At 36.0% G+C, this 26,475-nt stretch overlaps 1 protein-coding gene across 4 annotated transcripts in view; it reads right to left on the minus strand.

Annotated features, from left to right (window-relative positions):
• Positions 1 to 1,924: 1,924 nt before the first annotated feature.
• Positions 1,925 to 26,475, minus strand: part of LOC127838439 (guanine nucleotide exchange factor VAV2-like) — a 141,060-nt gene continuing 116,509 nt past the window's right edge. For all 4 annotated transcript variants that reach the window (XM_052366222.1, XM_052366221.1, XM_052366220.1 and 1 more), the window contains 6 exons: positions 22,713 to 22,835; positions 19,730 to 19,820; positions 18,956 to 19,055; positions 15,909 to 15,968; positions 7,580 to 7,734; positions 1,925 to 6,650 (listed from right to left, as the gene is read on the minus strand). In XM_052366222.1, coding sequence (XP_052222182.1) covers positions 6,603 to 6,650; positions 7,580 to 7,734; positions 15,909 to 15,968; positions 18,956 to 19,055; positions 19,730 to 19,820; positions 22,713 to 22,835 — 577 coding nt within the window. In that variant the 3' untranslated portion in view covers positions 1,925 to 6,602. The remainder of the gene's footprint in view (positions 6,651 to 7,579; positions 7,735 to 15,908; positions 15,969 to 18,955; positions 19,056 to 19,729; positions 19,821 to 22,712; positions 22,836 to 26,475) is intronic.

Genomic DNA, 26,475 nt, shown 5'->3' on the forward strand with positions numbered 1-26,475 from the left:
GTACAGTTTAGTAAATGTTGTTACACTAGCAGCATTTTATGCTTAACTTTGTTTGCTTATTTTAGCAAGAGCAATAAAATGTTTAAACCTTTTAGCTTTGTTTACTAGTAAACCATCAAATATTGGACTTTTTCTTTCGGCGGAGGATGATGCAAACACTAATGACGTCATTGTGTGTATTGAAATGTATATAATATAATGGTTACTTGTCAGCGAAAGGGAAACAGCTGTTAATTATTTTCTTGAAAAAGGGGCATAAGAGAAACAGAAAATTTGTTCATGTCAGTGTAAGATCGTTTGTTATTTCACATAACAAACGATCTAACACTGACATGAACAAATATCCTCTATTTGTTTTTCAGGAAACAGTTTTTATGCTCCCAAATTTTTGGGGGGAGCATATAGTCGCCGCTTCGTCTGTACGTGCGTGTGTCCGTCCATGTACAATTTTTGTCCGGACTATTACTCAGCAATTGATGACCGGAATTCAATAAAACTTTATGGGAAGCTTCACTTCCAAGAGATGTGCATATTATCAGCCGGTTCTGGCCGGATGATTTTTGGATTATTGACGCAAAGCGGCAATAATACACAGTAGCCAATCTTCAGCCTAATTTGCATATTACTGCAAACTTCGGAGCACTTCTGTCTACGCCGCAGAACTAACTCTCTGTTAACGCAACGCAATTTGATTGGGTGTTGTGAAAATGTTAGTACATGCGCATTGCTAGTATTCTCTATACAACGATAAAAGCCGTTACCGAGAAAAAGTATCCGAATGTACAATACTCGATTCACACAGGCGATATTTTAGATTGTATGTTTCCCTTTAACTCTTTCCTATTGAAGCTGGTCCGAGACTAGTAACACACTAAACATCGCAGTGGCGAAGACAGGGTTCAGAAACTTGAATGTTTTTCTAAATGAACTTAGTTTCCTTTTGAATCAGGGCCACGTTGTGAGATTTCATGTCAATAATCCACCAGTACTTTCAGTGCTTTGATTTTACAGAGTTATGGCCCTTTGAAATTTTCCATTAACTGTATATATAGTGCAATTCCTGTCCGGGCTTTTTCTCAGCAACTAATGACCGGAATTCAATGAAACTTTATGGGAAGCTTCACTACCAAGAGGAGATGTGCATATTATCAGCGGGTTCTAGTCAGATGATTTTTCACAGAGATATGACCCTTTGAAATTTTCCATTAACTGTACATATAGTGCAATTCTTGTCCGGGCTATTTCTCAGCAACTAATGACTGGAATTCAATAAAACTGTATGGGAAGCTTCACTACCAAGAGGAGATGTGCATATTATCAGCCGGTTCTCGTCGGATGATTTTTCACAGAGTTATGGCCCTTAGAAATTTTCCATTCTACATATAGTGCAATTCTTGTCCGAGCTATTTCTCAGCAACTTATTACGGGAATTCAATGAAACTTTATGGGAAGCTTCACTGCCAACAGGAGATGTGCATATTATCAGCCGGTTATGGTCGGATCATTTTTCACAGAGTTATGGCCCTTTGAAATTTTCTATAAACTGTACATATATTGCAATTCTTGTCCGGGCTATTTCTCCCCAACTACTGACTGGAAAACAATGAAGCTTTATGGGAAGCTTAACTACCTTGAGGAGATGCGCATGTTATGTGTGGGTTCTGGTTAGATGATTTATTTAGAGAGTTATGGCCCTTTGAAATTTGTAAGTTGCTAAACCATCCATCGTATTATTTTGTAAAAAGTTATGCCCCTCAAGACGTTTCCTTTTATCTGAATATATAGTGCAATATTGTGACAAAAAAACAACTTTGGGGAGCATCACCCGTCGGAGACGGTTTCTTGTTTTAATAGAAATAATAAACTTTGAGATTTCTCTATTGCTAAACTTTTCAATAGGATGCGCACAATAAATAAGTAGATGTTGGTTTGACATTTTATTTATATTTTGTTAGCACTAGGTTATTTAAAGTAACTGAAACAAGAGGGTCTAAAGGCCCAAGGTCCCTCACCTGAGACAAGCAGGGGGAAAAGAGATGCAGATTTTGTGGTAATAATGTAGTTTGGACACGGGTCACGATTTAAGCAAACTTGGTAGAGGACTACTTAAAAGATGTCACATGTCCAACAAAAACCTTCTGGGCATTGAGGTTTAAGAGTGAAACTGTCTTAAGCTTTCATTATATACATAAAACCAAAACATGTGACTCTTGGGGGATGGCCACTTTTGACCGCAGGGGCATAATATGAAAAAATTTACTAGCCATTTTTGACCCCAGGGGCATAATGTGAACAAATTTACTAAAGTACCACTAGAGGATGTAACACACCAAATGTTAAACCCATGACCCTTGTGGTTTAAGTTACTTTTGAAGTTTTCATTTATAAAAACTATGGTTCAAACCTACATATGCACGGGACCAGAATGTTGGAGCAAATTTGAAAGTGACGCCTATTGATTATTTCTGTGAAGATTTATTACTCTCTTTTAACGGTAAGTGATTCAAGAGTTGAGTAAATGGATGCACACAAGGACTGACAGACGAACGACATCACCGTATCCTAAAAGCTCACCATGAGCTCCATGTGCTAAGGTGAGCTAACAAAACTAAATGATAAATAAAATAATGACAAAATATAAATTTTGCAATATAAATGAAACATAAACAAAACATAATATACATATATGCTTTAAGAGAGACTGCTAATTTAGAGATAAAATTGTACAAAAATCAAAGACAGTATTAATCATGAATAAACCCATACTGGAATTCTTTCGAACCACTTGGACTTCAAATATCACACTCCCTACATTCTGTTAATCAAATTACAATAACAGTAATGTGGAAATAGATTTTTTTTAATATTCTTAATACTAACATGCAATAAGTTGTTAATATGCTTAAATGCCTTCAAGTTAACGATTGAAATATACTTAACATTTTTAAGTGTAAATATCAATAACATCAGTTCTACTGTTTTCTTGCAAACAAAATCATCATGTCTCAAGTGCAATATGCGATACTTGGGAAACAATTTTAAATTATTCTTTATTTCTTTTGTTATTCGTCCAACACAAATATCAAAATCTAGGTTGATTTATTCAGTAATTTTCACTACTTAAACAAGTTTATGTTGCATGTTTGCAGCAGAAAAACTGACATCAAGTACATAACATAAGTATATTCGATTAATCAAGGAAAAACATATTTATTGTTTAAATTTATTACTCCTGTTAGTTATTAAATGAAACTGCGATATTAAATAAATGACTGAGGTCACTGCTATTTCTAGCAGTAGTGGTTTCATCAGCTTTTGATCCAACGGGTAGTACGTATACATCACTCTATGATTTGGGATACATACAGTCAGCTAATTATAAGAGCTCTATGGAGCGCGTTACACATGGTGCGCTTAATACATGGTAAAGTATGGTACATCCATCTCTGTTTTGGGTTACATAGAGTCAGCTAGCTGAGAGCTCATGTCTGTTCACACTTTTTGAGAATACCGGCCCAGAGAGCATTTGGTAATGCAGAAAAAAAATCAACAAAAAAGCTCTCAAGATATTTTGAAAATAAATAACAAAAATAAAACAAAATGGAAAAAAAATCACAAGTAGAGTCTATATTACAATTTCGGAAATAAAATATAATGTCATCTATAACAACATAAATGTACAATATTCAACTAGTGCATCTATTGGTTTGTACAAGTGGAATACAATAAGACATCAATTACTTGTCAGTAAATAATTCTGACATGGAATAAGCACAATTCAAAAAATGAATAGACAAAGCCAAGTTGAACATATTCATAGTCATTTTAACCTTTCCTGCTCAATAGCAAAGTAAAAGTGACTACATGCAACCAGGATAAAACAAGAACAGCCTGCGAGTGACTCACAGTCTGTTCAGGTTTTATGCAGTTTGCCACTCACCCGTACCTTATGGTTGGAAATGATGCCTAAAATTCAACATAGTAAGAAAGGTCCTCAATTAAATTTGATTTCCTAAGGGACAACAAACACGTCAAAATGCTCCTATAAGCGGTAAAAGGTTTAATTCAATCTTGAAAATAGAATCAGCTTAATGCATGTTTTTCAAAATACACCCTCCCCTCTTAACCCTTTCAGTGCGGGAACCGAATTTTAAAGGACTTTGCAAACAGTTTGGATCCAGATGAGACGCCACTTTCTGTGGCGTCTCATCTGGATCCAAACTGTTTGCTATTTTGATAGTATTCTTTGAAAAAAAATGAAGAAAATGCTTATTTTACAAATTCAGCAGACGACATTTTAGCAGACGACAAATTTCCCAGCATGCAAAGGGTTAATCTCATCATGATGAGATGATAAAGTTTTAAAACGTCCATTTAGCTGATTCTACAAATTTTACAATAAAGAAACATATCATCTGGTGATAACATTCAACATATTATCAGCAATTTAATCTATATTACAATAAAAAAAACTGACCAATACATATCTGTTCATTATTATTTACACATATAACACAACCTATAGGCGCAAGGATCCATATTAAACAAACTTTACACATCTTTTACAATATTGGTAAAGCATAATAAGGTAAGTTGTTCATTATAAACAACTGAACGCAAAAAAAAATAAAATCAAGTAAATAATGTTGTTTTTTATAACTTGTTACAATTAAACGAACAATTTGAAATTAAAGAAAAACTATTTTTAAGATAAACTTGTGGTGTTTCTAAAATTTGGCACCTTTTCAAAAGATAACATGTCCACTATATCATTGGTTTGTACAGCCTTCACATTCATATTGTGTAACAACTGTCTCCACTGAAAGATTTTGCACAAGCTCATTGTGTACATGTTACAATAGTACATATATTTTTTTTAAATCCTTATAATATACGAAGGTAACAGTTTATTTTATGAATGACACTGAATATGCAGGTATATTTGCTATAATTACACATACTTCAACAGTCATTGACAAATAAATTGGTGTAACCTTTCTGTCCAGACAAATTATCACCATACTTTAAAGAATTCAATGGAATTTATTTCATTGACATGACTTTATTACATCTTTATTCAACAAAATATATAGTACACAATCCATACATTAGTATACACAATTAATATGAACATAAAGAGATAAGAGTTCAAACATGCAATAACAAAGTTACACATGTTCTGCAACAACTATAGATGCTGTGATGACTTGTTAAACATTAAATATTCCAATTCATTACAAAGCAAATTTTTCATTTTCATGATCTTATCAACACAACATTAATAAATCAGGTCTTGAAATTCTATTAGGTTTAGAAGAACGTATAAAATACATGTATCAATAGACCAAAGGAAACCATGTCAATACCTATAATGCAATCTTTACTGAAGACAACATATTCACCATGATTTTGACAATATTGAAATGGCAACCAATCATGCAGTCTAGGCCAAAAGTAGACTTACAACTCATGTGAAAATTCCTAGCCTACATCAATCAGAGAATCCCAGCATGCCCTATCTAAAACTCAACAGCAGTGTCATAATGTTAACTGCCTAATAATCATATGATTTCCTCAGATGATGAAAGGCTTGACAGGCTGTGAGGTTTCAATCAGACCCATCACTCATGAAATTTGTTATAGCCTTGTTCTCGGAAAACTGGGCATAATGCATAAATTGTCATCCCATATTTGCCTTTGCACACTTGCCACCTTACCTGGGTTTTCACTAAGAAGAGATGTCTTTGAAAAACAAATCCACAAAAACCTGACGAGCCTGTGCTGACCGCACACACTTATCTGGGACTACACTTAACGCACATGCATTAAGCCTTTTTATCCCAAAACAAGGTCCATATAACACCCAACAAGACCAATCGTATTGCCAACACTTGACAGCCACATCTCTTGTCCATATAACACCCAACAAGACCAATCGTATTGCCAACACTTGACAGCCACATCTCTTGTCCATATAACACCTTACCAGACAGACCAATCATATTGCCAACACTTGACAGCCACATCTGTTGTCCTCACAAAGGCTCAAGAAACAAGAGATGGAATAACTACTATCATAATTACAATAACTACTTTATAACTGGTTTAGGACACTCTTGAATACAGAAGTGCATTGTTTATGTATGTGTTCCCACAGGGCAAAAAGCATTCACCAACACTTTAAGTATATTATGCACACACATTGACTGTGCAGCTAGTTTACAATGAACATCAATTGCTGAATAAATCCGACTATTATCATCAACATATGCTGTGATATACAAGTGTAACCTCAGATAAACATGATGTGATCATTGTAGAATGTGACATCAAAACAGAAAATAACAATGTCACTAGTTTATTTATGTAGCATTGTGTGATGTCATCATAAACAACAATGATGTCATCAAAAACACTGATGATCTCACTTAAACAAACGCTGTGGTTTCACCACGGACTGTGTCATCACAGAAAGTGACGATATGATCACACAAACTGATGATGTAAACTGTCATCACAGACAGTTATGATGTAAACTAAGCTATATAGGGAGACATCAGGTATTGATGATGAAAGCACAAATGAAGTCAGCAGAATTGCGGCTATTCCTCGTCTTCTTCGCGTACATATGCAAATGGAAAATACCCCACCTGGAATCATGAGATATTTAATGTAAGATAATTGAAAAACAAGAATCATTATGCTCCAGGTTCCACTTTGAGAAAAATCACACATATTTCTCATCCTTTGAAAATTATTCTTCTGGGATTAAAAAAGTGCATGTTATTCAGTGCTTAACTAAAATTTGGAAATAACTAATATTGCTGTTGAAACTTCTTTTTTTTTTACCAAAAAGTGAGAATTATATATACAATAGTTTAATGAATAATTGTTTTCGGTTCATAAAATTCTGAAACTGATAATGGGTGTAAAAGGTGAGCATCAGACATAACAAATTTAAGAAAATGAAGGAGTATTCTAAGCATCATTCCAATGACAGAGAGTAATGTTTCTTTCCAGTGAACAGACTCAATTAAGTCTATATAACCCCGACGATTTCAAGACAATCGAGCTACAATGAACAGAAATTACCCCCTCCCACTCAGAAACCAAGTAAAATGGCAATATGTAACCAGCATTAAACCATTATAGCCAGCCAGTAACACGCAGGCTGTTCAGGTTCTATGCTGTTAGCTGCTCATCAGTATCTTAGGGATAGAAATTAAGGCTGAACACCTTGAATCTAGTAAGACAGTTCTTAATGGTTTCCTAGGAAACAGACTCAAAAGTCTGCATAATCTCAAGGCTTTCAATGTAATTGAGCCCAAATGAACATAATAACCCTTTCCCACTCAGAAACAACGTAAAAATGGCAATATGCAACCAGCATTTAGCCACTATAGCATCCAAGTAACTCGCAGGCTGTTTAGGTTTTATGCTGTTAGCTGCTTATCTTAGGGATAGAAATGATTGCTTAACACCTTAAATCTAGTAAGACAGTTCTTAAACTCAATTTGATTTTCTAAGGAACTACGCAAGGGTCATAATATGTATCGAAGCGGTAAAGGGTAAAAACAACCTTTCTTGTGGAGCAGTGTTCCCCCTTCCACCAGCCCTTGTCAGCACCACATTTGCTGAGCACTGCCACACGATCATTTGCTGCCAGGCTGATCTGTGATGTGGCAGTCGCAGCGTAGTCGTACATCGCCACTGCGTAACATAGAACTCGAGTACCTGCAAGGCGACACAAGCTGTAATGCTGTACAAAGTAGAGACTTATATTGCCTGAACAGTGTGTACTCATATTTATACAATTTACCATGTTGATTAATGTATTTTCTGCACATAAACATCAGCACTTTATTTAATCTTCAATATTTTTACTTTTGCAAGTGCCACAAACATAGTCCTTCATTAGCATTATTTACATAGTGAAACATATTTATTATGTCCTATATTAATATTGGTTATAGTTTTGAGTTTTGAGAATTGCTTTATTACAGCATATGTGAATTTAATGGTAAAGAATTATTTATATATAACATGTTTTCAGGACGTAAGCTTTTACACATTCAGGACCTATCTGTGTTATGAACATTTCTTAAAATACTCTCGCAAGTTAGAGCCAGAACTAAAGGGCACAGTATCGCACACATTCCCAATTTTTGATCTAATCTTAGTGTATGAGATTTGAGCTTCAACTCAGCTGAGTACTAAGTCTGTAGTTCAGAACATGAACAATCTTAAATCTCAGCTATAAGAATTCACTCATATTCCTCCTCAAACACAGGCTTGAGTCATTTAAAAAGTCAGTTATCAGAAAATTGAGCATGATGATCAAATTCATCACTAACATTAAGAAATAACTCAAAATTGAGTCAAAATATTGATTTAAGAATGTTCTTGATTCTACGCCCATATCTCAGAAATGTACAGTGTACAGTTAACAAATGACACAGTGTGACATTTTACCACAGGGAATCAAAGGTATACATTTTCTTCAGGGCTGTCATAATGTTTGTTATAGATGGCAGCACTTGTATTGGTACTTTTATCATAAATAATGTTATAATCAAAAGTACCAGTACAAGAATTATGTATTAATATGCATAAGAAAAATATTTTAACAAGGGACAAAATTGTCACAAAACCAGGTTTTCATTGTGAAAAAAAAATCTGATAAAGGGAGAAAACTCAAACTGAACTTTTGAAATGACCAAAAAAAATTAACCCCCTTTGTAAGTTTTTTTTTTTTTTTAAATCTATTTTTAGTCGTGGCGACCTTGACATTGGAGATATTGACGTGATTCTTTCGTGGGACACACCGTCCCATGATGGTGAACAAATGTGCCAAATGATTTTAAAATCTCACAATGAATGACATAGTTATGGCCAGGACAAGCTCATTTATGGCCATTTTTGACCTTTGAACTCAAAGTGTGACCTTGACCTTGGAGATATCGACGTAATTATTTCGCGCGACACACCGTCCAATGATGGTGAACAAATGTGCCAAATGATTTTAAAATCTGACGATGAACGACATAGTTATGGCTCGGACAAGCTCATTTATGGCCATTTTTGACCTTTGAACTCAAAGTGTGACCTTGACCTTGGAGATATCGACGTAATTATTTCGCGCGACACACCGTCCAATGATGGTGAACAAATGTGCCAAATGATTTTAAAATCTGACAATGAACGACATAGTTATGGCCCGGACAAGCTTATTCCGCCAGCCCGCCAGCCAGCCAGCCCGCCAGCCAGCCAGCCCGCCCGCATTCGCCAATCTAATAACCAGTTTTTTCCTTCGGAAAACCTGGTTAAAAAGGGCTGTTTGTAAAACATGCATGCCCCCCATATGGGCTGTCAGTTGTAGTGGCAGTCATTGTGTGAATATGTTTTTTGGCACTGTGACCTTGACCTTTGACCTAGTGACCTGAAAATCAATAGGGGTCATCTGCGAGTCATGATCAATGTACCTATGAAGTTTCATGATCCTAGGCGTAAGCTTTCTTGAGTTATCATCCGGAAACCAATTTACTGTGTCAAGTCACTGTGACCTTTGACCTAGTGACCTGAAAGTCAATAGGGGTCATCTGCGAGTCATGATCAATCTACCTATCAAGTTTCATGATCCTAGGAATAAGCGTTCTTCAGTTATCATCCAGAAACCAATTTTCTAAGTTGAGTCACCGTGACCTTGACCTTTGACCTAGTGACCTGAAAATAAATAGGGGTCATCTGCGAGTCATGATCAATGTACCTATGAAGTTTCATGACCCTAGGCATAAGCGTTCTTGAGTTATCATCCAAAAACCATTTTACTATTTTGGGTCACCGTGACCTTGACCTTTGACCTAGTGACCTGAAATCAATAGGGGTCATCTGCGAGTCATGATCAATGTACCTATGAAGTTTCATGATCCTAGGCATAAGCGTTCTTGAGTTATCATCCAGAAACCATTTTACTTTTTCGGGTCACCGTGATCTTGACCTGTGACTTAGTGACCTGAAAATCAATAGGGGTCATCTGCAAGTCATGATCAATGTACCTATGAAGTTTCATGACCATAGGCGTAAGCATTCTTGAGTTATCATCCGGAAATCATTATACTGTTTCGAGTCACTGTGACCTTGACCTTTGACCTAGTCACCTGACAATCAATAGGGGTCATCTGCGAATCATGAACAATGTACCCATGAAGTTTCATGATCCTAGGCCTAAGCGTTTTTGTCAGTTATCATCTGGAAACCATGTGGTGGACGGACCGACCGACGGACAGAGGGACCGACATGTGCAAAACAATATACCCCCTCTTCTTCGAAGGGGAGCATAAATAATTATTAGAACTTCAAGTGAATATTTTTTGGTTAAGTATAACTCAGACACTACCACACCGCATTAATTGTTCTTAAAGAAACAAATGTGATAACAATTTATATTTATCTACAACAAAATGTATTAAAAATTGAATAAATATTTCATACTAAAAGTTATTGAATAAAAACAAGAGTGCCAAACTGTCACAAGATAGGGCCGTTTAAAGATTTTGGAAACCATGCTAAATGCTTGAAATGTACTAAGTGACCTCTTGACCTAGATTTGGACCCAGCATGACCCATATTTGTACTTGACCTAGATATCATTTAGACACAACTTCTAACCAAAGTTGATGAAGATTGGATGAAAACTACTTCACTTTAAGAGCGGACACCATGCTAAATCCTTGAAATGCACAAAGTGACCTCATGACCTAGTTTTTGACCCGGCATGACCCATATTGGGACTTGACCTGAACATTGTCAAGATACAACTTCTAACCAAATTTAGTAAAGATTGGATGAAAACTACTTCAATTAGAGAGCAGACACCATGCTTAATGCTTGAAATGCAATAAGTGAATTGTGACCTAGTTTTTCACCTGGCATGACCCATATTCGAACTTGACCTAGATATTGTCTAGATACAACTTCTGACCAAATTTGGTGAAGATAGGATGAAAACTACTTCAATTAGAGAGCGGACACCATGCTAAATGCTTGAAATGCACTTCGTGACCTCATGACCTAGTTTTTGATCCGGCATGACCCCTATTCAAACTTGACCTAGATATTGTCTAGATACAACTTCTGACCAAGTTTGCTGTAGATCGAATGAAAACTATTTGAATTGAAGAGCTGACACTGCTGTGGACGCAAGCCTGCCCGCCCGCCAAGGGTAAAACTATAATATGTCCCGTTTTGAAAAAAACGGGCATAAAAAAAGCTTTTATTTGAATATGTTTTAACATTAAAGAAGACCAATAAGGTTTTGAAAAAAAAAGATAATTGGTCAATTTACTTTAAATGGAAAGTCTCTTTTATGCAATAATAAAGCAAACATGTTAAGTACAGAAAGCATATGAAAGTATACATTCTTTAATATGAAGCGCTTGCATTTGATTACCAAAATGAACAGTCAAACGTTAAAGTCAGTAAGTTTTAAAAAACATCAACAGTATATATATATATTAGCCTGGTCATTGAAAACATGCCTTCAATTCTATTGATGTACTTTTCAGTCTTGAAATTTTATTTTATTACACCTCATGCAGTTCTCATTCATTCTAGAAAGATCTAAATAATAAACTTAATAAGTCAAATAAATTATCAGAATTCAGAGAAACATGGCACAAATTGCTGGAATGTGTTTATCACATTGCCTTGTTTATTGTTTTAAATCAATCCACTTGTTGCCACATTCCATGCTATGGAAAAATAGAGCTTAATGCATGTGTGTAAAGTGAAATTACAGTCCGCACACATGGCTCTTCAGGGATGACACTTTCTGCCCAAACAGGCTTTTTCCAGAAAAGATACTTCCTCTAAACCAAATATACCATAAACTCAGAAAATGTTATCCCTGATTTTCCAGTGCAAACTGCAAACTTTATGAACAAGCATTAAGCCCTGTTTTTATCAGAGCGAGGCTCATATATACAATATGTGAACGAGATCCTTTACAAACAAGTCACTGTCAACTTGAATGCTTTGATTTCAGTTTAAACAAATAAAGCATAAATATCAGCAGAGAAGAAAACTAGACATCTTGCTGAGAGAGGCAAGAACTTGGAGGCTTACAAACATTTCCACATCAGAAAAACTAACAACAGAAAGTTAACAAGAGGGCCATGATGGCCCTGAATCGCTCACCTGACTAACCAAATACAATCCCAACCCAGTTTTCATCAAGATAAACATTCTGACCAAATTTCATAAAGATTGGATGAAAACTGTGACCTCTATTGTCTACACAAGGTTTTTCTAATATTTGACCTATTGACCTAGTTTTTGACCCCAGGTGACCCAAATAAAATCCCAACCCAGATTTCATCAAGACAAACATTCTGACCAAATTTCATGAAGATTGGATGAAAACTTTGACCTCTATTGTCTACACAAGGTTTTCCTATTATTTGACCTTGTGACCTAGTTTTTGACCCAAGATGACCCAAATACAATCCAACCCAGATTTCATCAAGATAAACATTCTGACCAAATTTCATAAACATTGGATGAAAACTGTGACCTCTACTGTTTACCAAAAAAAATTGTTGATGATTTTTTCAATTATTTGACCTAGTGAACTAGTTTTTGACCCCAGATGACCCAAATACAATCCCAACCCAGATTTCATCATGATAAACATTCTGACCAAATTTCATAAAGATTGGATGAAAACTGCGACATCTATTGTCTACACAAGGTTTTTCTATTATTTGACCTATTATGTGACCTAGATTTTGACCTAGTGACCTAGTTGTTGACTCCAGATGACCCAAATATGATCCCAACCCAGATTTCATCAAGATAAACATTCTGACCAAATTTCATAAAGATTGGATGAAAACTGTGACCTCTACTGTCTACACAAACAAATTGTTGACGGTCGCACGCACGCACGCACACACAACAGGCCCCGGACATCACACGGTCACATAAGCTCACCATGTCACTTCGTGACAGGTGAGCTAAAAGCAAATACCAGCTGATACAGTTAGAACATTTTAGAAAGCTATTCAAACATGTTTTTACCATTATCCTCTAAAAATTAAATAAAAAAGTAACAGTCATAAATTGTCAAGAGAGTAAAATAACATTTATGTAGGAAAATAAAATGTCTAAAACTTTATTTCATGATAAAACAAGACTATTGCCAAGCAATATATGTCCCCTACCGGCTCCCCCATTGTCAGAAATATTAATTATTTTTTATATTTATATTTGTTGCCATTGCAACCAGAATTTTTGACGTAGGAAGAAAATGAAATGACGTGCATACTGTCCATATTGCCATCAATCCACGTTTTAATTTTCATGAAAAAATATTAAGAACTTTTACAGTTATAGCAGGATCCAGAAAAGTGTGCAGGATACACCATTTTCAGCAGTATTTCTAGTCTATTTGTTGCCATAGTAACCAGAATTCTTGATGTTAGTACAAAATGAAACTAGAGCTTTGTCACAGACGTGACGAATACCCCCACATGCCGCATTGACACAGAATATTTTCACAAAAAACAGCGGACACCATGCTCAATGTTTAAAATGCACTAAGTTACCCCATGACCTGGTTTTTGACTCTGCATGGCCCATGTTCGAACTTGAGCTACACATCATCTAGATACAACTTCTGACCAAGTGTGGTGAAGATCGGATGAAAACTACTTGAATTAGAGAGCAGACACCATGCTGAATGTGTAAAACGTACTAATTGACCCAGTGACCTAGTTTTTGACCTGGCATGACCCATATGCGAACTTGACCTAGACATCATCTAGATACAACTTCTGACCAAGTTTGGTGAAGATCGGATGAAAACTACTTGAAATAGAGAGTGGACACCATGCTCAATGTTTAAAACACACTAAGTGACTCCTTGACCTAGTTTTGGACCTGCAATGACCCATGTTTGAATTTAGCCTAGACATCATCTAGATACAACTTCTGACCAAGTTTGGTGAAGCTCTGATAAAAAATACTTGAATTAGAGAGCAGATAACATGCTGAATGTTTATAATGCACTAAGTGACCCTGTGACCTAGTTTTTTAACCGGCAAGGCCCATAATCGTACTTGGACTAGATATCATCTAGATACAACATCTGACCAAGTTTGGTGAAGATCGCATGAAAACTACTTGAATTAGAGAGCGGACACGGACCGACCGACAGACAGACATAATCTCCATATTGCCATCTGTCCATGTGTCAAGTTTCGTGAAAACATATGAAGAACTTGAAGTTATCACAGGATCCAGAAAAGCGTGACAGACTGACGGACTCACGGACACATAGAGCGCAAACCATAAGTCCCCTCCGGTAAAACCGGTAGGGGACAATAATAGTTCAAAAGAAGACATTATTTACAACGTCTGGCAAACAAGACACCTGGAATCTTATATGAGCAGCTTAATGACTGGGACATGTTTGACACGTGTTTCCAACTTGACATAATTGTGTTTTTAAGCATACCATAATAAAGGTATGGTTTGGGGGGTGGAGCAACCAATAGTTGGGGGCCATCATGACCTGGCATAGAATGAATAGAATGAACAGGGCTACACAGCTGTAATATTTATATTTATATGGGCCGTGCTCTGTGGAAAAGGGCTTTAATGCATGTGAGTAAAGTGGCGTCACAGATTAGCCAGTTCAGTCCCTCAAGCTAATCAGGGACAACACTTTGCGCTTATATATTAGTTTTCATTTAAAGAAAGTCTCTTTTTAGCAAAAATCAAGTTTAGGCAGAAAGTATCGTCCCTGATTAGCACATGCATAGAACCCCCTTTTCACAGAGCACAGCCCATATTTATTAAATGAATATAACTCTGTTACCATGTTGTCAGTATTAGAAACAAACACCCATGCATATCACATGCTGTGTGGCCAGTAAAAGAGTTGTATGCAACACAACATCTTGACAAGGAATAATAAGCCAAAGAAATATTCAAATCCTCCCAGGCAATACAAAGTAGAAGAAAATCCATCCACTTTGACGTTGCATTGTTACCTTGACATTTCACATGGGGAGCATGGGAGTTGCATGCTAACATTGTCTGGTCAATAATCAAAAGTAAAAAAGGTCAAATAAAAAGTAAATCAAAAATAATATTGAAATCATCCCAATCATTAACAGCTACAGAGCATGCACAAAATGTGAACAGACATCCCCACCAAACCACCCATGGACAAATGGGTTAACCTCTCAAATTAAGTCCTCCTTCAAGGGCATAAGACGTCATTTTGATGGATCTGCTTCAGAGGGATAAGACGTCACTTTGATAGATCTGCTTCAAGGGCATAAGACGTTACTTTGATAGATCTGCTTCAGGGGCAAAAGACGTCACTTTGATAGATCTGAGCAGTTTTGTGTGCGTGTTTTGCAAAGTCTATGAGTTCCTCCCACACCTGAGGCTGCATAATGTGAGGACCCAGACTGTGTCACAGAACTGCATAATGTGAGGACCCAGACTGTGTCACAGAACTCCATCTAATATGAGGACCCAGACTGTGTCATAGAACTCCTTCTTAATTTACTTACTAGAATCCCCAAAGTTTGGATGAATTTTTCGAATTCTAGCTCAATTACCAGATATTTCTATAAGTTGTTAGTTGTAGATTTTCGAATTTTGCTGTGGTCTTTTATTGTATGTGTGTATGTGTGTGTGAGCTGGTGCACCATGGGGAAATCCCACCTGTCCAGTATGGTGACCACCAACCAAACCCTCATTGAGAAGCACCTGTACCAACCACTGCTCTAACAGCCCTAGCATATTCAAAATTAATTTACTAAGTAGCTTTACTGCTTATGGGCCCAGGATCAAGATTAAATATGATTATTGTGGTCAAGATAACAGGTTCCTACCGTTGACATATGCGTGAGGCTTCGGTGGCAGTGGCACAGGGTATGGCGTCGGGGCTCCCCCTGCGGGACAGAGGCACACACTGTTACCATGGTTACCTCATGCATGTGCAGGCAGTGTTTGACAAATATGGACAAATGTTTGCTCAATGTTTTTGACATTCTGTACCTAAGCTTGTTGTTTAAGTATGCTGGCACGGACAAAAGCACTCTTGTTGAAAATATGACTAGAACCAATTGTTCCAAATGCTCATAATTATATATTTGTCAGCAACATTATCCCTTCATTTCACTTTGACCTCCCATGTTGAGCAATCAATCTATTTAATGCAAAAGAGAAAGAGCATTATGTAAGCTATTTTGATAATTTGACAAAGGTAGACAGTTTTTTTTTAATTTCTTCGCAAAACCCTGATCTGTCTTTTTTACAAACATACTTTGTATTGTTTTAACTATGGGCAGGCTTTTTCCGATGTCAAAAATATTGAGCATATTTTCTTGTCCCATATTTAATATATTTTTAAACAACACAGCATACAGTACAACACATTTACTGTAACAAAAATAAACAAGAGCACCGCATTACAGGTGCCACGCTTGGCTGCTAAAGCTTGTCAGATTTTTTTTTTTTAAGAGGTCACAGTTACCTTGATCTTTGACCTAATGACCCAACAAGAGATGTGTTCGTCAGAAACACAATGCCCCCTACTGCGTCACTTTGAATTAAAATTTCTATTTATGACATCACTGACAACCAAGGCCTGTGGTTTATCAAAGAGATCATAGCCAGAGTTCATCATGTTTCTATGGACATAAGTCCACAGGTATGTAATGAACACTACTATTAACAACTAAGTACATGAAAGAAATGATAATTATATCATTTAAAAAAACAAACTTTCACAAATCAATCATTTGAGTTATAAATAATCAAAATAATAAATCTGTTAAGTAACTGTGAAAAGAACTTCAATTTTTGGTAAGGAAATATATAATATGAGATTTATAATTATATAAATTACTTCCCTTTAAAATAATTGTCTCTAACAAATCTCTATTTTTAGTAGCAAATAATTAAAAGCGACTACCGTGACTGTAGATTCAGTACTCAAAATGTGCAGCTCCATGAGATACACATGCATGTCAAATATATAAAGTGGCTATGTTCAATATTGAATAAGTATCTCCCTTTAAAGCTTATTACTTCCCTTAAATGTGTATTTTTTACTGTAGACCTTGAAGGATGACATTGACGTTGACCTTTCACCACAATGTGTTTGTCAGAAACACAATGCCGCCTACTGCGCTGCTTTGATTTATTTAAAATATATACGTGGTCAGGTCAGATAACTATGTCCATTTAAAGCTTATTACTTCCCTTGACTTTGTTTTTTTGACCCTAGACCTTGAAGGATGATGTTCAGCTTGAAATTTTACCACTCAAAATGAGCAGCTCCATAAGATACACACGCATGCCAAATATCAAGTTGCTATCTTCAATATTTAAAAAGTTATGGTTAATGTTAAGATTTTGGCACGACGCCTATGTCGGACGACGAGCTGGATATGACAATAGCTCGGGTTTTCTCCGAAAACAGACGAGCTAATAAAATAACTACAATTGAACTACACTTTTTAAAGGCAAGTATTCATGGTTACTGCATGTGAATGCATTGCAAGTGTGTATGATCAATATGACTAGAAACAGGAAGCTTCAACTACCATATCTAGTTTTCTTCTGCTATTTTAAAAAGGCTGTAAAAAAAATCCCCCCCCCCCCCCCCAATTTTTGTTTGGTGCAAGAAGTGTCTGATAAATATTATATCTCAATTTTATTTCATAAACATATAACAAGGTATATGACTAAAATTTATATGATTTTGTCCTGATGTGTCAATATTTGTTGATAAAAATAATCTCAATTTGGTGCATTTTGTAGATTAAAAAATTCCGTATTTTGCAATTTAATCAATTAAAAAAAATCCCAATTTAACTCCTTTTCCCAAAATGGCTAAAAAAAAACCTGAATTCACCACAATAAACTATTTCCCACTTGGATACACATTTTGAAAATACAACTAAATAAAAGATCCATTCTAAACAGATTCAAGTTTAAAAGGCTTTATTTCCAAGTCTAAGATACTGATGAGCAGCAAACAGACTTAATTCTGAATAGCCAGCAAGTTATCTAAGATACTGATGAGCAGCAAACAGACTTAATTCTGAATAGCCAGCAAGTTATTTGCAGGCGGTTCTTGTTTTATAATTATTGCATAAAGCAATTTTCACTTTGCTTCTGATAAGGCAAGAGTTAAGATTATTCATGCGAGTATTTTGAAATAATTTCATTTGATATATTGATAATACACACTTACTACAGGTATTTCTATTCTTATAGCATAACATTACAGTACATAGGTATACTGGTAATCTTCAAACAAATGGCTGACATGCACATTAATTACTACATTTAGTATGCTAATAACAAGACAATCCATCTCAAAAATAGCACAAATGCCCTTGTCTTGTTTATATTTCATTTTTGAAAAAGAACTAGACTTGTATGGATGTTTTCTTTGTTGAAATATCATATTATACAGATCATAGAAAACTTTGACAAAAATGGTGGTCACCTAAGCTGTTGTTAAGTACAGTTGCTTTAGCCAATGGACAGATGATCACCTGCTTCAATTTTTACTTTTTGTGAAGTCTGACAAGTGAAGAGTGTTTTGGTTATGTGTAAATCATGTCACTGTATCAAAGAATTGGGGAAACAACATTTGCACTGTTACAATGGCATTTGGTTTTACTGGGTCAAACACGTGTGCAAATTGGATTGAATTGTCTGGGACTGTTTTGTTAGGTATATAAAAAGACTATTTGTGACTCTTTTGGAAGGTACACACCTGCATCTTTGGAGTCTGTCGCGTACATGTACAAACCTGAAACTTTTAACAATTATCTTGAAAGGGTACATACCTGGAACTTTTGAGACTTTTTGTACTGATAGATACCTGGAACTTTGGAGACTGTCTTGTACGGATACATACCTGCACCTTTGGAGACTGTCTTGTATGGGTACATCAATGTTGTGTTCACCTCCTGAAAACTGTCTGCCAGGGAATTCTTCTGGTAGAACTCAATGAGCTCCTGAAAATGCAAGAGAAACGATTGTAATTTTTAGATTTTTTCTAAGTGATTTTTTTTAAACTTTCGACATTTCAATTTCTGTTCTTAATATACTAATTATTGTGCAGATAATCTTTTAGAGTAATTTTAAAATCAGTTGAGAATCTAAATCATTACATAGGTAAAACTGTCTCAAAGGGGTTTTAATTAAAAAATGGGTCTGAAAGTAACTTGGAACAATTTGGTGTTGGAAACAAATATTATCAATGATGACCTTAAGTAGCACAAAGTGATTTACACTGCCAAGTTGATAGCAATTGAGCCTCTTTCTGAGAAAAAATGTCATAATGCATGCGCGTTAACTCTTTCAGTGCGGGAACCAAATTTTGAAGGCCTGTGCAAACAGTTTGGATCCAGATGAGACGCCACAGAACGCGGCGTCTCATCAGGATCCAAACTGTTTGCTATTCTGATAGTATTCTTTGAAAGAAATCGAAGAAAATGCTTATTTTAGAAATTTAGCAGACAACATTTTAGCAGACGACAAATTTCCCAGCATGAATGCGCGTTAAATTTTGTCTTTGATTAACCTGTGCATTCTGTACAGGCTAATCAGGAACAATTGTAAAGCAATTCTTTACAAACGAAAAACCAGTTAGAGCTGAGACTGAATTGTTTTATGTGATGTCACTTACAGGAAGAGAATGGAAGAATCTGGCATCAGACATGTAGTAGCCGTTGCTACGTTCATACTCTATTTTGATATGTCGCACGTCACCCTTGTATCTGAAATTTGGCACAGTTTAACAAACCTTCAGTCACCCTTGTATCTGAAATATGGCACAGTTTAACAAACCTTCACTCACCCTTGTATTTGAAATATGGCACAGTTTAACAAACTTTCAGTCACCCTTGTATCTGAAATATGGCACAGTTTAACAAGCCTTCACTCACCCTTGTATTTAAAATATGGCACAGTTTAACAAACTTTCAGTCACCCTTGTATCTGAAATATGGCACAGTTAAACTAACTTTCACTCACCCTTGTATTTGAAATATGGCACAGTTTAACAAACTTTCAGTCACCCTTGTATCTGAAATATGGCACAGTTTAACAAACCTTCACTCACCCTTGTATTTGAAATATGGCACAGTTTAACAAACCTTCACTCACCCTTGTATTTGAAATATGGCACAGTTTAACAAACCTTCACTCACCCTTGTATTTGAAATATGGCACAGTTTAACAAACCTTCACTCACCCTTGTATCTGAAATATGGCACAGTTTAACAAACTTTCACTCACCCTTGTATTTGAAATATGGCACAGTTTAACAAACCTTCACTCACCCTTGTATTTGAAATATGGCACAGTTTAACAAACCTTCACTCACCCTTGTATCTGAAATATGGCACAGTTTAACAAACCTTCACTCACCCTTGTATTTGAAATATGGCACAGTTTAACAAACCTTCACTCACCCTTGTATCTGAAATATGGCACAGTTTAACAAACTTTCACTCACCCTTGTATTTAAAATATGGCACAGTTTAACAAACTTTCACTCACCCTTGTATTTGAAATATGGCACAGTTAAACTAACTTTCACTCACCCTTGTATTTGAAATATGGCACAGTTAAACTAACTTTCACTCACCCTTGTATCTGAAATATGGCACAGTTTAACAAACTTTCACTCACCCTTGTATTTGAAATATGGCACAGTTTAACAAACCTTCACTCACCCTTGTATTTGAAATATGGCACAGTTTAACAAACCTTCACTCACCCTTGTATCTGAAATATGGCACAGTTTAACAAACCTTCACTCACCCTTGTATTTGAAATATGGCACAGTTTAACAAACCTTCACTCACCCTTGTATCTGAAATATGGCACAGTTTAACAAACTTTCACTCACCCTTGTATTTGAAATATGGCACAGTTTAACAAACTTTCACTCACCCTTGTATTTGAAATATGGCACAGTTAAACTAACTTTCACTCACCCTTGTATTTTAAATATGGCACAGTTAAACTAACTTTCACTCACCCTTGTATTTGAAATATGGCACAGTTTAACAAACTTTCACTCACCCTTGTATTTGAAATATGGCACAGTTAAACTAACCTTCACTCACCCTTGTATTTGAAATATGGCACAGTTAAACTAACTTTCACTCACCCTTGTATTTGAAATATGGCACAGTTTAACAAACTTTCACTCACCCTTGTATTTGAAATATGGCACAGTTAAACTAACTTACACTCACCCTTGTATTTGAAATAAGCCATAGTTAAACCAACTTCATTTGAAATAACTTTATTTTATATATTCTTATTAAGCCATAAAAAATGGGACTTTTGTCATGAAAAGATTTTTGCTGCACAATCATACCCAATTTTCTATGACCTGCAAGAGGCACTGTTTCAAACTAGAATTGTAACAACAGTGATAAGTTAACTCATCAAATTACCGTATCAAAAATCAATGGCATCTGTTTTAAAGAAAGAGTTCTAAGAGAGAATGCATTATGTACAACCTTAGATGTGTAAATATGTGAAGCATTTAATGCTATGTTGTCATTATTATAGAAAGCTTAAAACAGTCTGTAATAAATCAACTCTTAGTGGTTTGTAACCAAAGTAAACCCAATAGAATTAAAGATTGTTAATAACCCTCATATTGACCTTGAAATGTATATATGTCCATTTGTTATTTCCGATCATTTTTATACAGTCAGGTGTCTAGTGTATAAATGTTCTGCATAGACCTGTCATAATTATGTTTACCGCTTTGCACCTGGGGATTAAACATGATCCACAATATGAGTGGAGAAACCATTCATGTTTTCTATATCTATGTATACAAAGTCATGAATTAAACAATAGCATTTTAAAACAAGAGCACCGCATAACGGATGCCAACGCTCGGCTACTGGTGCAGTTTTCAATAAATGAAAGCTTGACAGAATGTTTTTTCTTTTTAGAGGTCACAGTGACCTTGACCTTTGACCTAGTAACCCAAAAAATGGGTGTGGCGTGTAGAACTCATCAAGGTGCATTAACATATCAAGTTTTAAAGTTGTAGGTGGAAGCACTTTGATTTTAGAGCAAAATGTCAAGGTTTTAGCACGACGCCGGCGGACGACACCACACAACACGACGAGCTGGCTATGACAATACCTCGGGTTTTCTCCGCTGAGCTAAATATTGGTAGATGTAAAAATTATTTAATACCATTCGCAACATTTACTTTTTCCAAATAAGAAATATTTCATGATGCAAAATTCCACGCATAATGAATATGATGGGAAACAGACTTATTTGCAGAATTGTGAACAAATAAATCAGTGTTTTTTTTCACCATATTAGGTATGGGGCTAAAGACAATGACTCTGTTTTTAACTAAATTTGGGTGATGGATGTATTTTATTTATTGCTATTAAATACTTTACAGTTGTCAATGAGTGTTTTCAATATAATATTTATCTACTAAGCCCATTAAAATGCATAGGAAAATACATATGAAAACTAAGCGTTGCATTACAAACAAAATCTGAAACATTCGAATGGGAACTAAGGAAGTAATTTAGGAAAAAAACTTAATATTGGGAAGGGGGCCAAAGTACAGCCCCAAATTTCACCAAAAATACCACTTAAACAGTAGCACTCACTTAATGGTTAGGGCTGGATTTCCAGTGCGGGCACTGTTTGCACTTTCCCGGACCAGGTAGGTGCTGTCCGGGACTGTCTGCATCAACTGTGTGGCCTTCCCGCGCTCCATAAGACCCACAAACCTGCAACCAGACAGCAATTATCCGCTTCCAGATGGGAAACTATGATAATACAAGCTTAGTTTTGGGAAAACAGGACTTAACGCATGTGTGTAGTCGTCCCAGTCTGCACAGGCCAATAAGGGATGACATCTTCCGTCTTACCCAGATCTTTGTTAAGAAGAGACTTTTTTCAAACAAAACATTCCATAAAAGTGGAGTGACGTCCCTGATAAGTGTGAAAGTTTCACACATGCATGAAGCCCAGTTTTCCCAGAAGCAGCTCCCGGCCTTCCAGCAGTCCATTAGGCCCACAAACCTTTAACCCGACAGGAGTTATCCACTACCAGATGGAACATTTTAATACAGTTGACAAAGCAGATGGCAAAAATAGACTTAAAGATTGAACTTTTTAATAAAATTGACAAACTGCATTAAAAATTTAGACTACAAGATAAGACTTTTAGATGAAATAGACAACCAACTGGGAATTCAAATATTCAACCACATAGGATTTATATGACAATGCTATATCTTTTATGAAAGAGGTGATTTTCAACAAGAGGGCCAGAGACGTTAAGGCGCTCACCTGAGACCCTAAAGAACTTTACTGTTCAGAGCAGGTAGTGTTCATAAGGGTTCACAATACAACTTCCACACCTGGCAGCCATGTTTTTTGATAAACCACAATCATTGTTGAAATAAGTCTAGATATAATTACAACAAAATTATTTGAATATTCTTAGCAAGTTGCATGATGAGTTGGTTAAAAATTTGATATATAGAGTTTAGATGGTATTACTATAGCTAGATAAGAAAAATGCAACGCCACATGGCAGCAATGTTTTTAAATGGAGTGGAATGATATTTCCATCTGAACAAGTTTCATGAACATTTGGGTATAAATATAGCATCTTGAGTGTCCACAAGCTTCATCTTTCATTAAACCTTAGTGACGTGGTTTATGATCGCATTAAGTCCAGTGGAGATATTACTGAGAAACAGCCAATTTCTTGAAGAATGGGCTATACATGCGGCCTCATGAGTGTTCCAAGTATTTCTTTCATTAGGGCCCTGGTCAACTAGATTCAAACTCAATCGAGATAGCATTAGGACAAATGTGTTGACTTAAGTTTCATAAAGGTTTTGCAACACAAGGGTTTGAAAGCTTTTTCTTTCATTTAATCTCAAGAACCAGTTTTTTATGACTTGTGAGTTTTACAAACTTTTTCTGTAATTTGACCAAGTGACATATTATTTGACCCGATGCAACCAAGTTTCTTACTTCATTTCAAAAAATGTTCTGAGTAAGTTTCATGGAGATTAGGATAAACATGTAAGTTCTATAGTGTTCACAAGTTTTACTAAAACCATATAAGGAAAACTCCCCTGCCCCCTCAGTTTCCAGGTTTTTCAACAGACTGGAACCATTTTCAGTCTTGGCCCATGTATCATTTAAGCAAATGTTCTGAACAAGTTTCATGGCTATTGGAAGAAAACTGTACCATATACAATGTTCACAAGGTTGCACTATAGCCATTCAAGGAAAACTGGTCTGCAACCTTGAGGCTAAGGTTTTGAACTGACAAGAACAATTTTTGCTTTCTGACATGATATTATAAGAAGAAATGATCTAAGCAAAATCCAGGCTGATTGGGATTATTTTTTATATACATGTAGATAGTTCCCAAGCCATTTCTTTTTTATTAGTTTTGCTAAAACATGACAAATTTTTAAACTTGGGCAATATATTTTTGACACAAATGTCCTGACTAAGTTTCATGAAGACTGGGCAATCAATAAGGCTTCTGGAGTGTTCACAAGATACATATTAACAATCAACATCTTACAATAAAATGCAGACAAAAAGTGAACACAGAAGCTCATTGAGAGTTCTTTGTGCTCAGGTGAACTTATAAAATTCAAAATGGGACATTATATTTCAGGAAACTGTACCTATCTTACACATTACAGAAGCGTACAGATACTGAAATATGAGCAAATAAATCTTGATTGCTGTTACTTTATATCACAGGGAAATACATATGGTAATAATTACAATGAGTCTATAACAAATGCATAATCATTAAGAGAATGAATTGGGCTGAAAGGTTATTTAATATTTTGAATTATTTTTTCTCAGAACACAAGCAGCCTATTGAAAGGCAACAAACTGAACAACAACAACACCATCAAGATTGCCTTCACAATGCCAACTAATCTACTGCATGCATGCAACTAAAAACCATTCCAAGATTTCACACTCTACATCATTTATAGTACAACCAGATGATTCATGTCTTGCAGAAATAGTTCTTATGTTTCCATATGCAAGCTTAGCTCCACACCAGCCTGCTAGTTAGGACAGTGTGATCAGGAGATGCCATGCCTGCTAGTTAGGACAGTGTGATCAGGAGATGCCATGTCTGCTAGTTAGGACAGTGTGATCAAGAGATGCCATGTCTGCTAGTTAGGACAGTGTGATCAGGAGATGCCATGTCTGCTAGTTAGGACAGTGTGATCAGGAGATGCCATGTCTGCTAGTTAGGACAGTGTGATCAGGATATACTATGTCTGCTAGTTAGGACAGTGTGATCAGGAGATGCCATGTCTGCTAGTTAGGACAGTGTGATCAGGAGATGTCATGCCAGCTAGTTAGGACAGTGTGATCAGGAGATGCCATGTCTGCTAGTTAGGACAGTGTGATCAGGAGATACCATGTCTGCTTGTTAGGACAGTGTGATCAGGAGATACCATGTCTGCTAGTTAGGACAGTGTGATCAGGAGATACCATGTCTGCTAGTTAGGAGAGTGTGATCAGGAGATGCCATGTCTGCTAGTTAGGACAGTGTGATCAGGAGATGCCATGCCTGCTAGTTAGGACAGTGTGATCAGGAAATACCATGTCTGCTAGTTAGGACAGTGTGATCAGGAGATGCCATGTCTGCTAGTTAGGACAGTGTGATCAGGAGATGTCATGCCTGCTAGTTAGGACAGTGTGATCAGGAGATGCCATGCCTGCTAGTTAGGACAGTGTGATCAGGAGATGCCATGCCTGCTAGCTAGGACAGTGTGATCAGGAGATGCCATGTCTGCTAATGAGACCACGAAACCTTGCATTACTTTATACACACAGGCTATCTCCTGACCGGACTGTGTAAATGTGCAGTCTAGTCTTAAGTTACACAGGCCGCACATGGCATAAGACCTATTTTCGCATAATGTGACTCAAAGGTTAGTGAATTAATTTGTGTAAATTCACAAGGTGATTTCACACATAGAAACACAACCATGCACAAACATAGTTCTAGACAAATGATCAAACTATAGCATATGTTTATTTTACTTTTATAAAGATGATATGCCAATTACAGGGACATGTCAATAGAATGTGAGTGTCTTAGCCATTTATTGATAACATTAGTAAACAGGATGGTCAAGAGAATAATAATACAACGTATAAATACAAATAGGATACAATTAAGTAGCATACTATGTAAACGTTTTAAGATGCAGGAGAGCACAATTTTATGTATTAATTGAAATAGTGTATGTCGAAAAGTGGGTCACAAATGCCACATTAAGGTCAATATATATACACATGGATACATAACTGATTAATGATTTATAAAGTAACAAGCTAAATATCCAAAATAAAAGTTAA

This window comes from Dreissena polymorpha, chromosome 7 (assembly GCF_020536995.1).
Source record: "Dreissena polymorpha isolate Duluth1 chromosome 7, UMN_Dpol_1.0, whole genome shotgun sequence".
Taxonomy (NCBI): Eukaryota; Metazoa; Mollusca; class Bivalvia; order Myida; family Dreissenidae; genus Dreissena; species Dreissena polymorpha.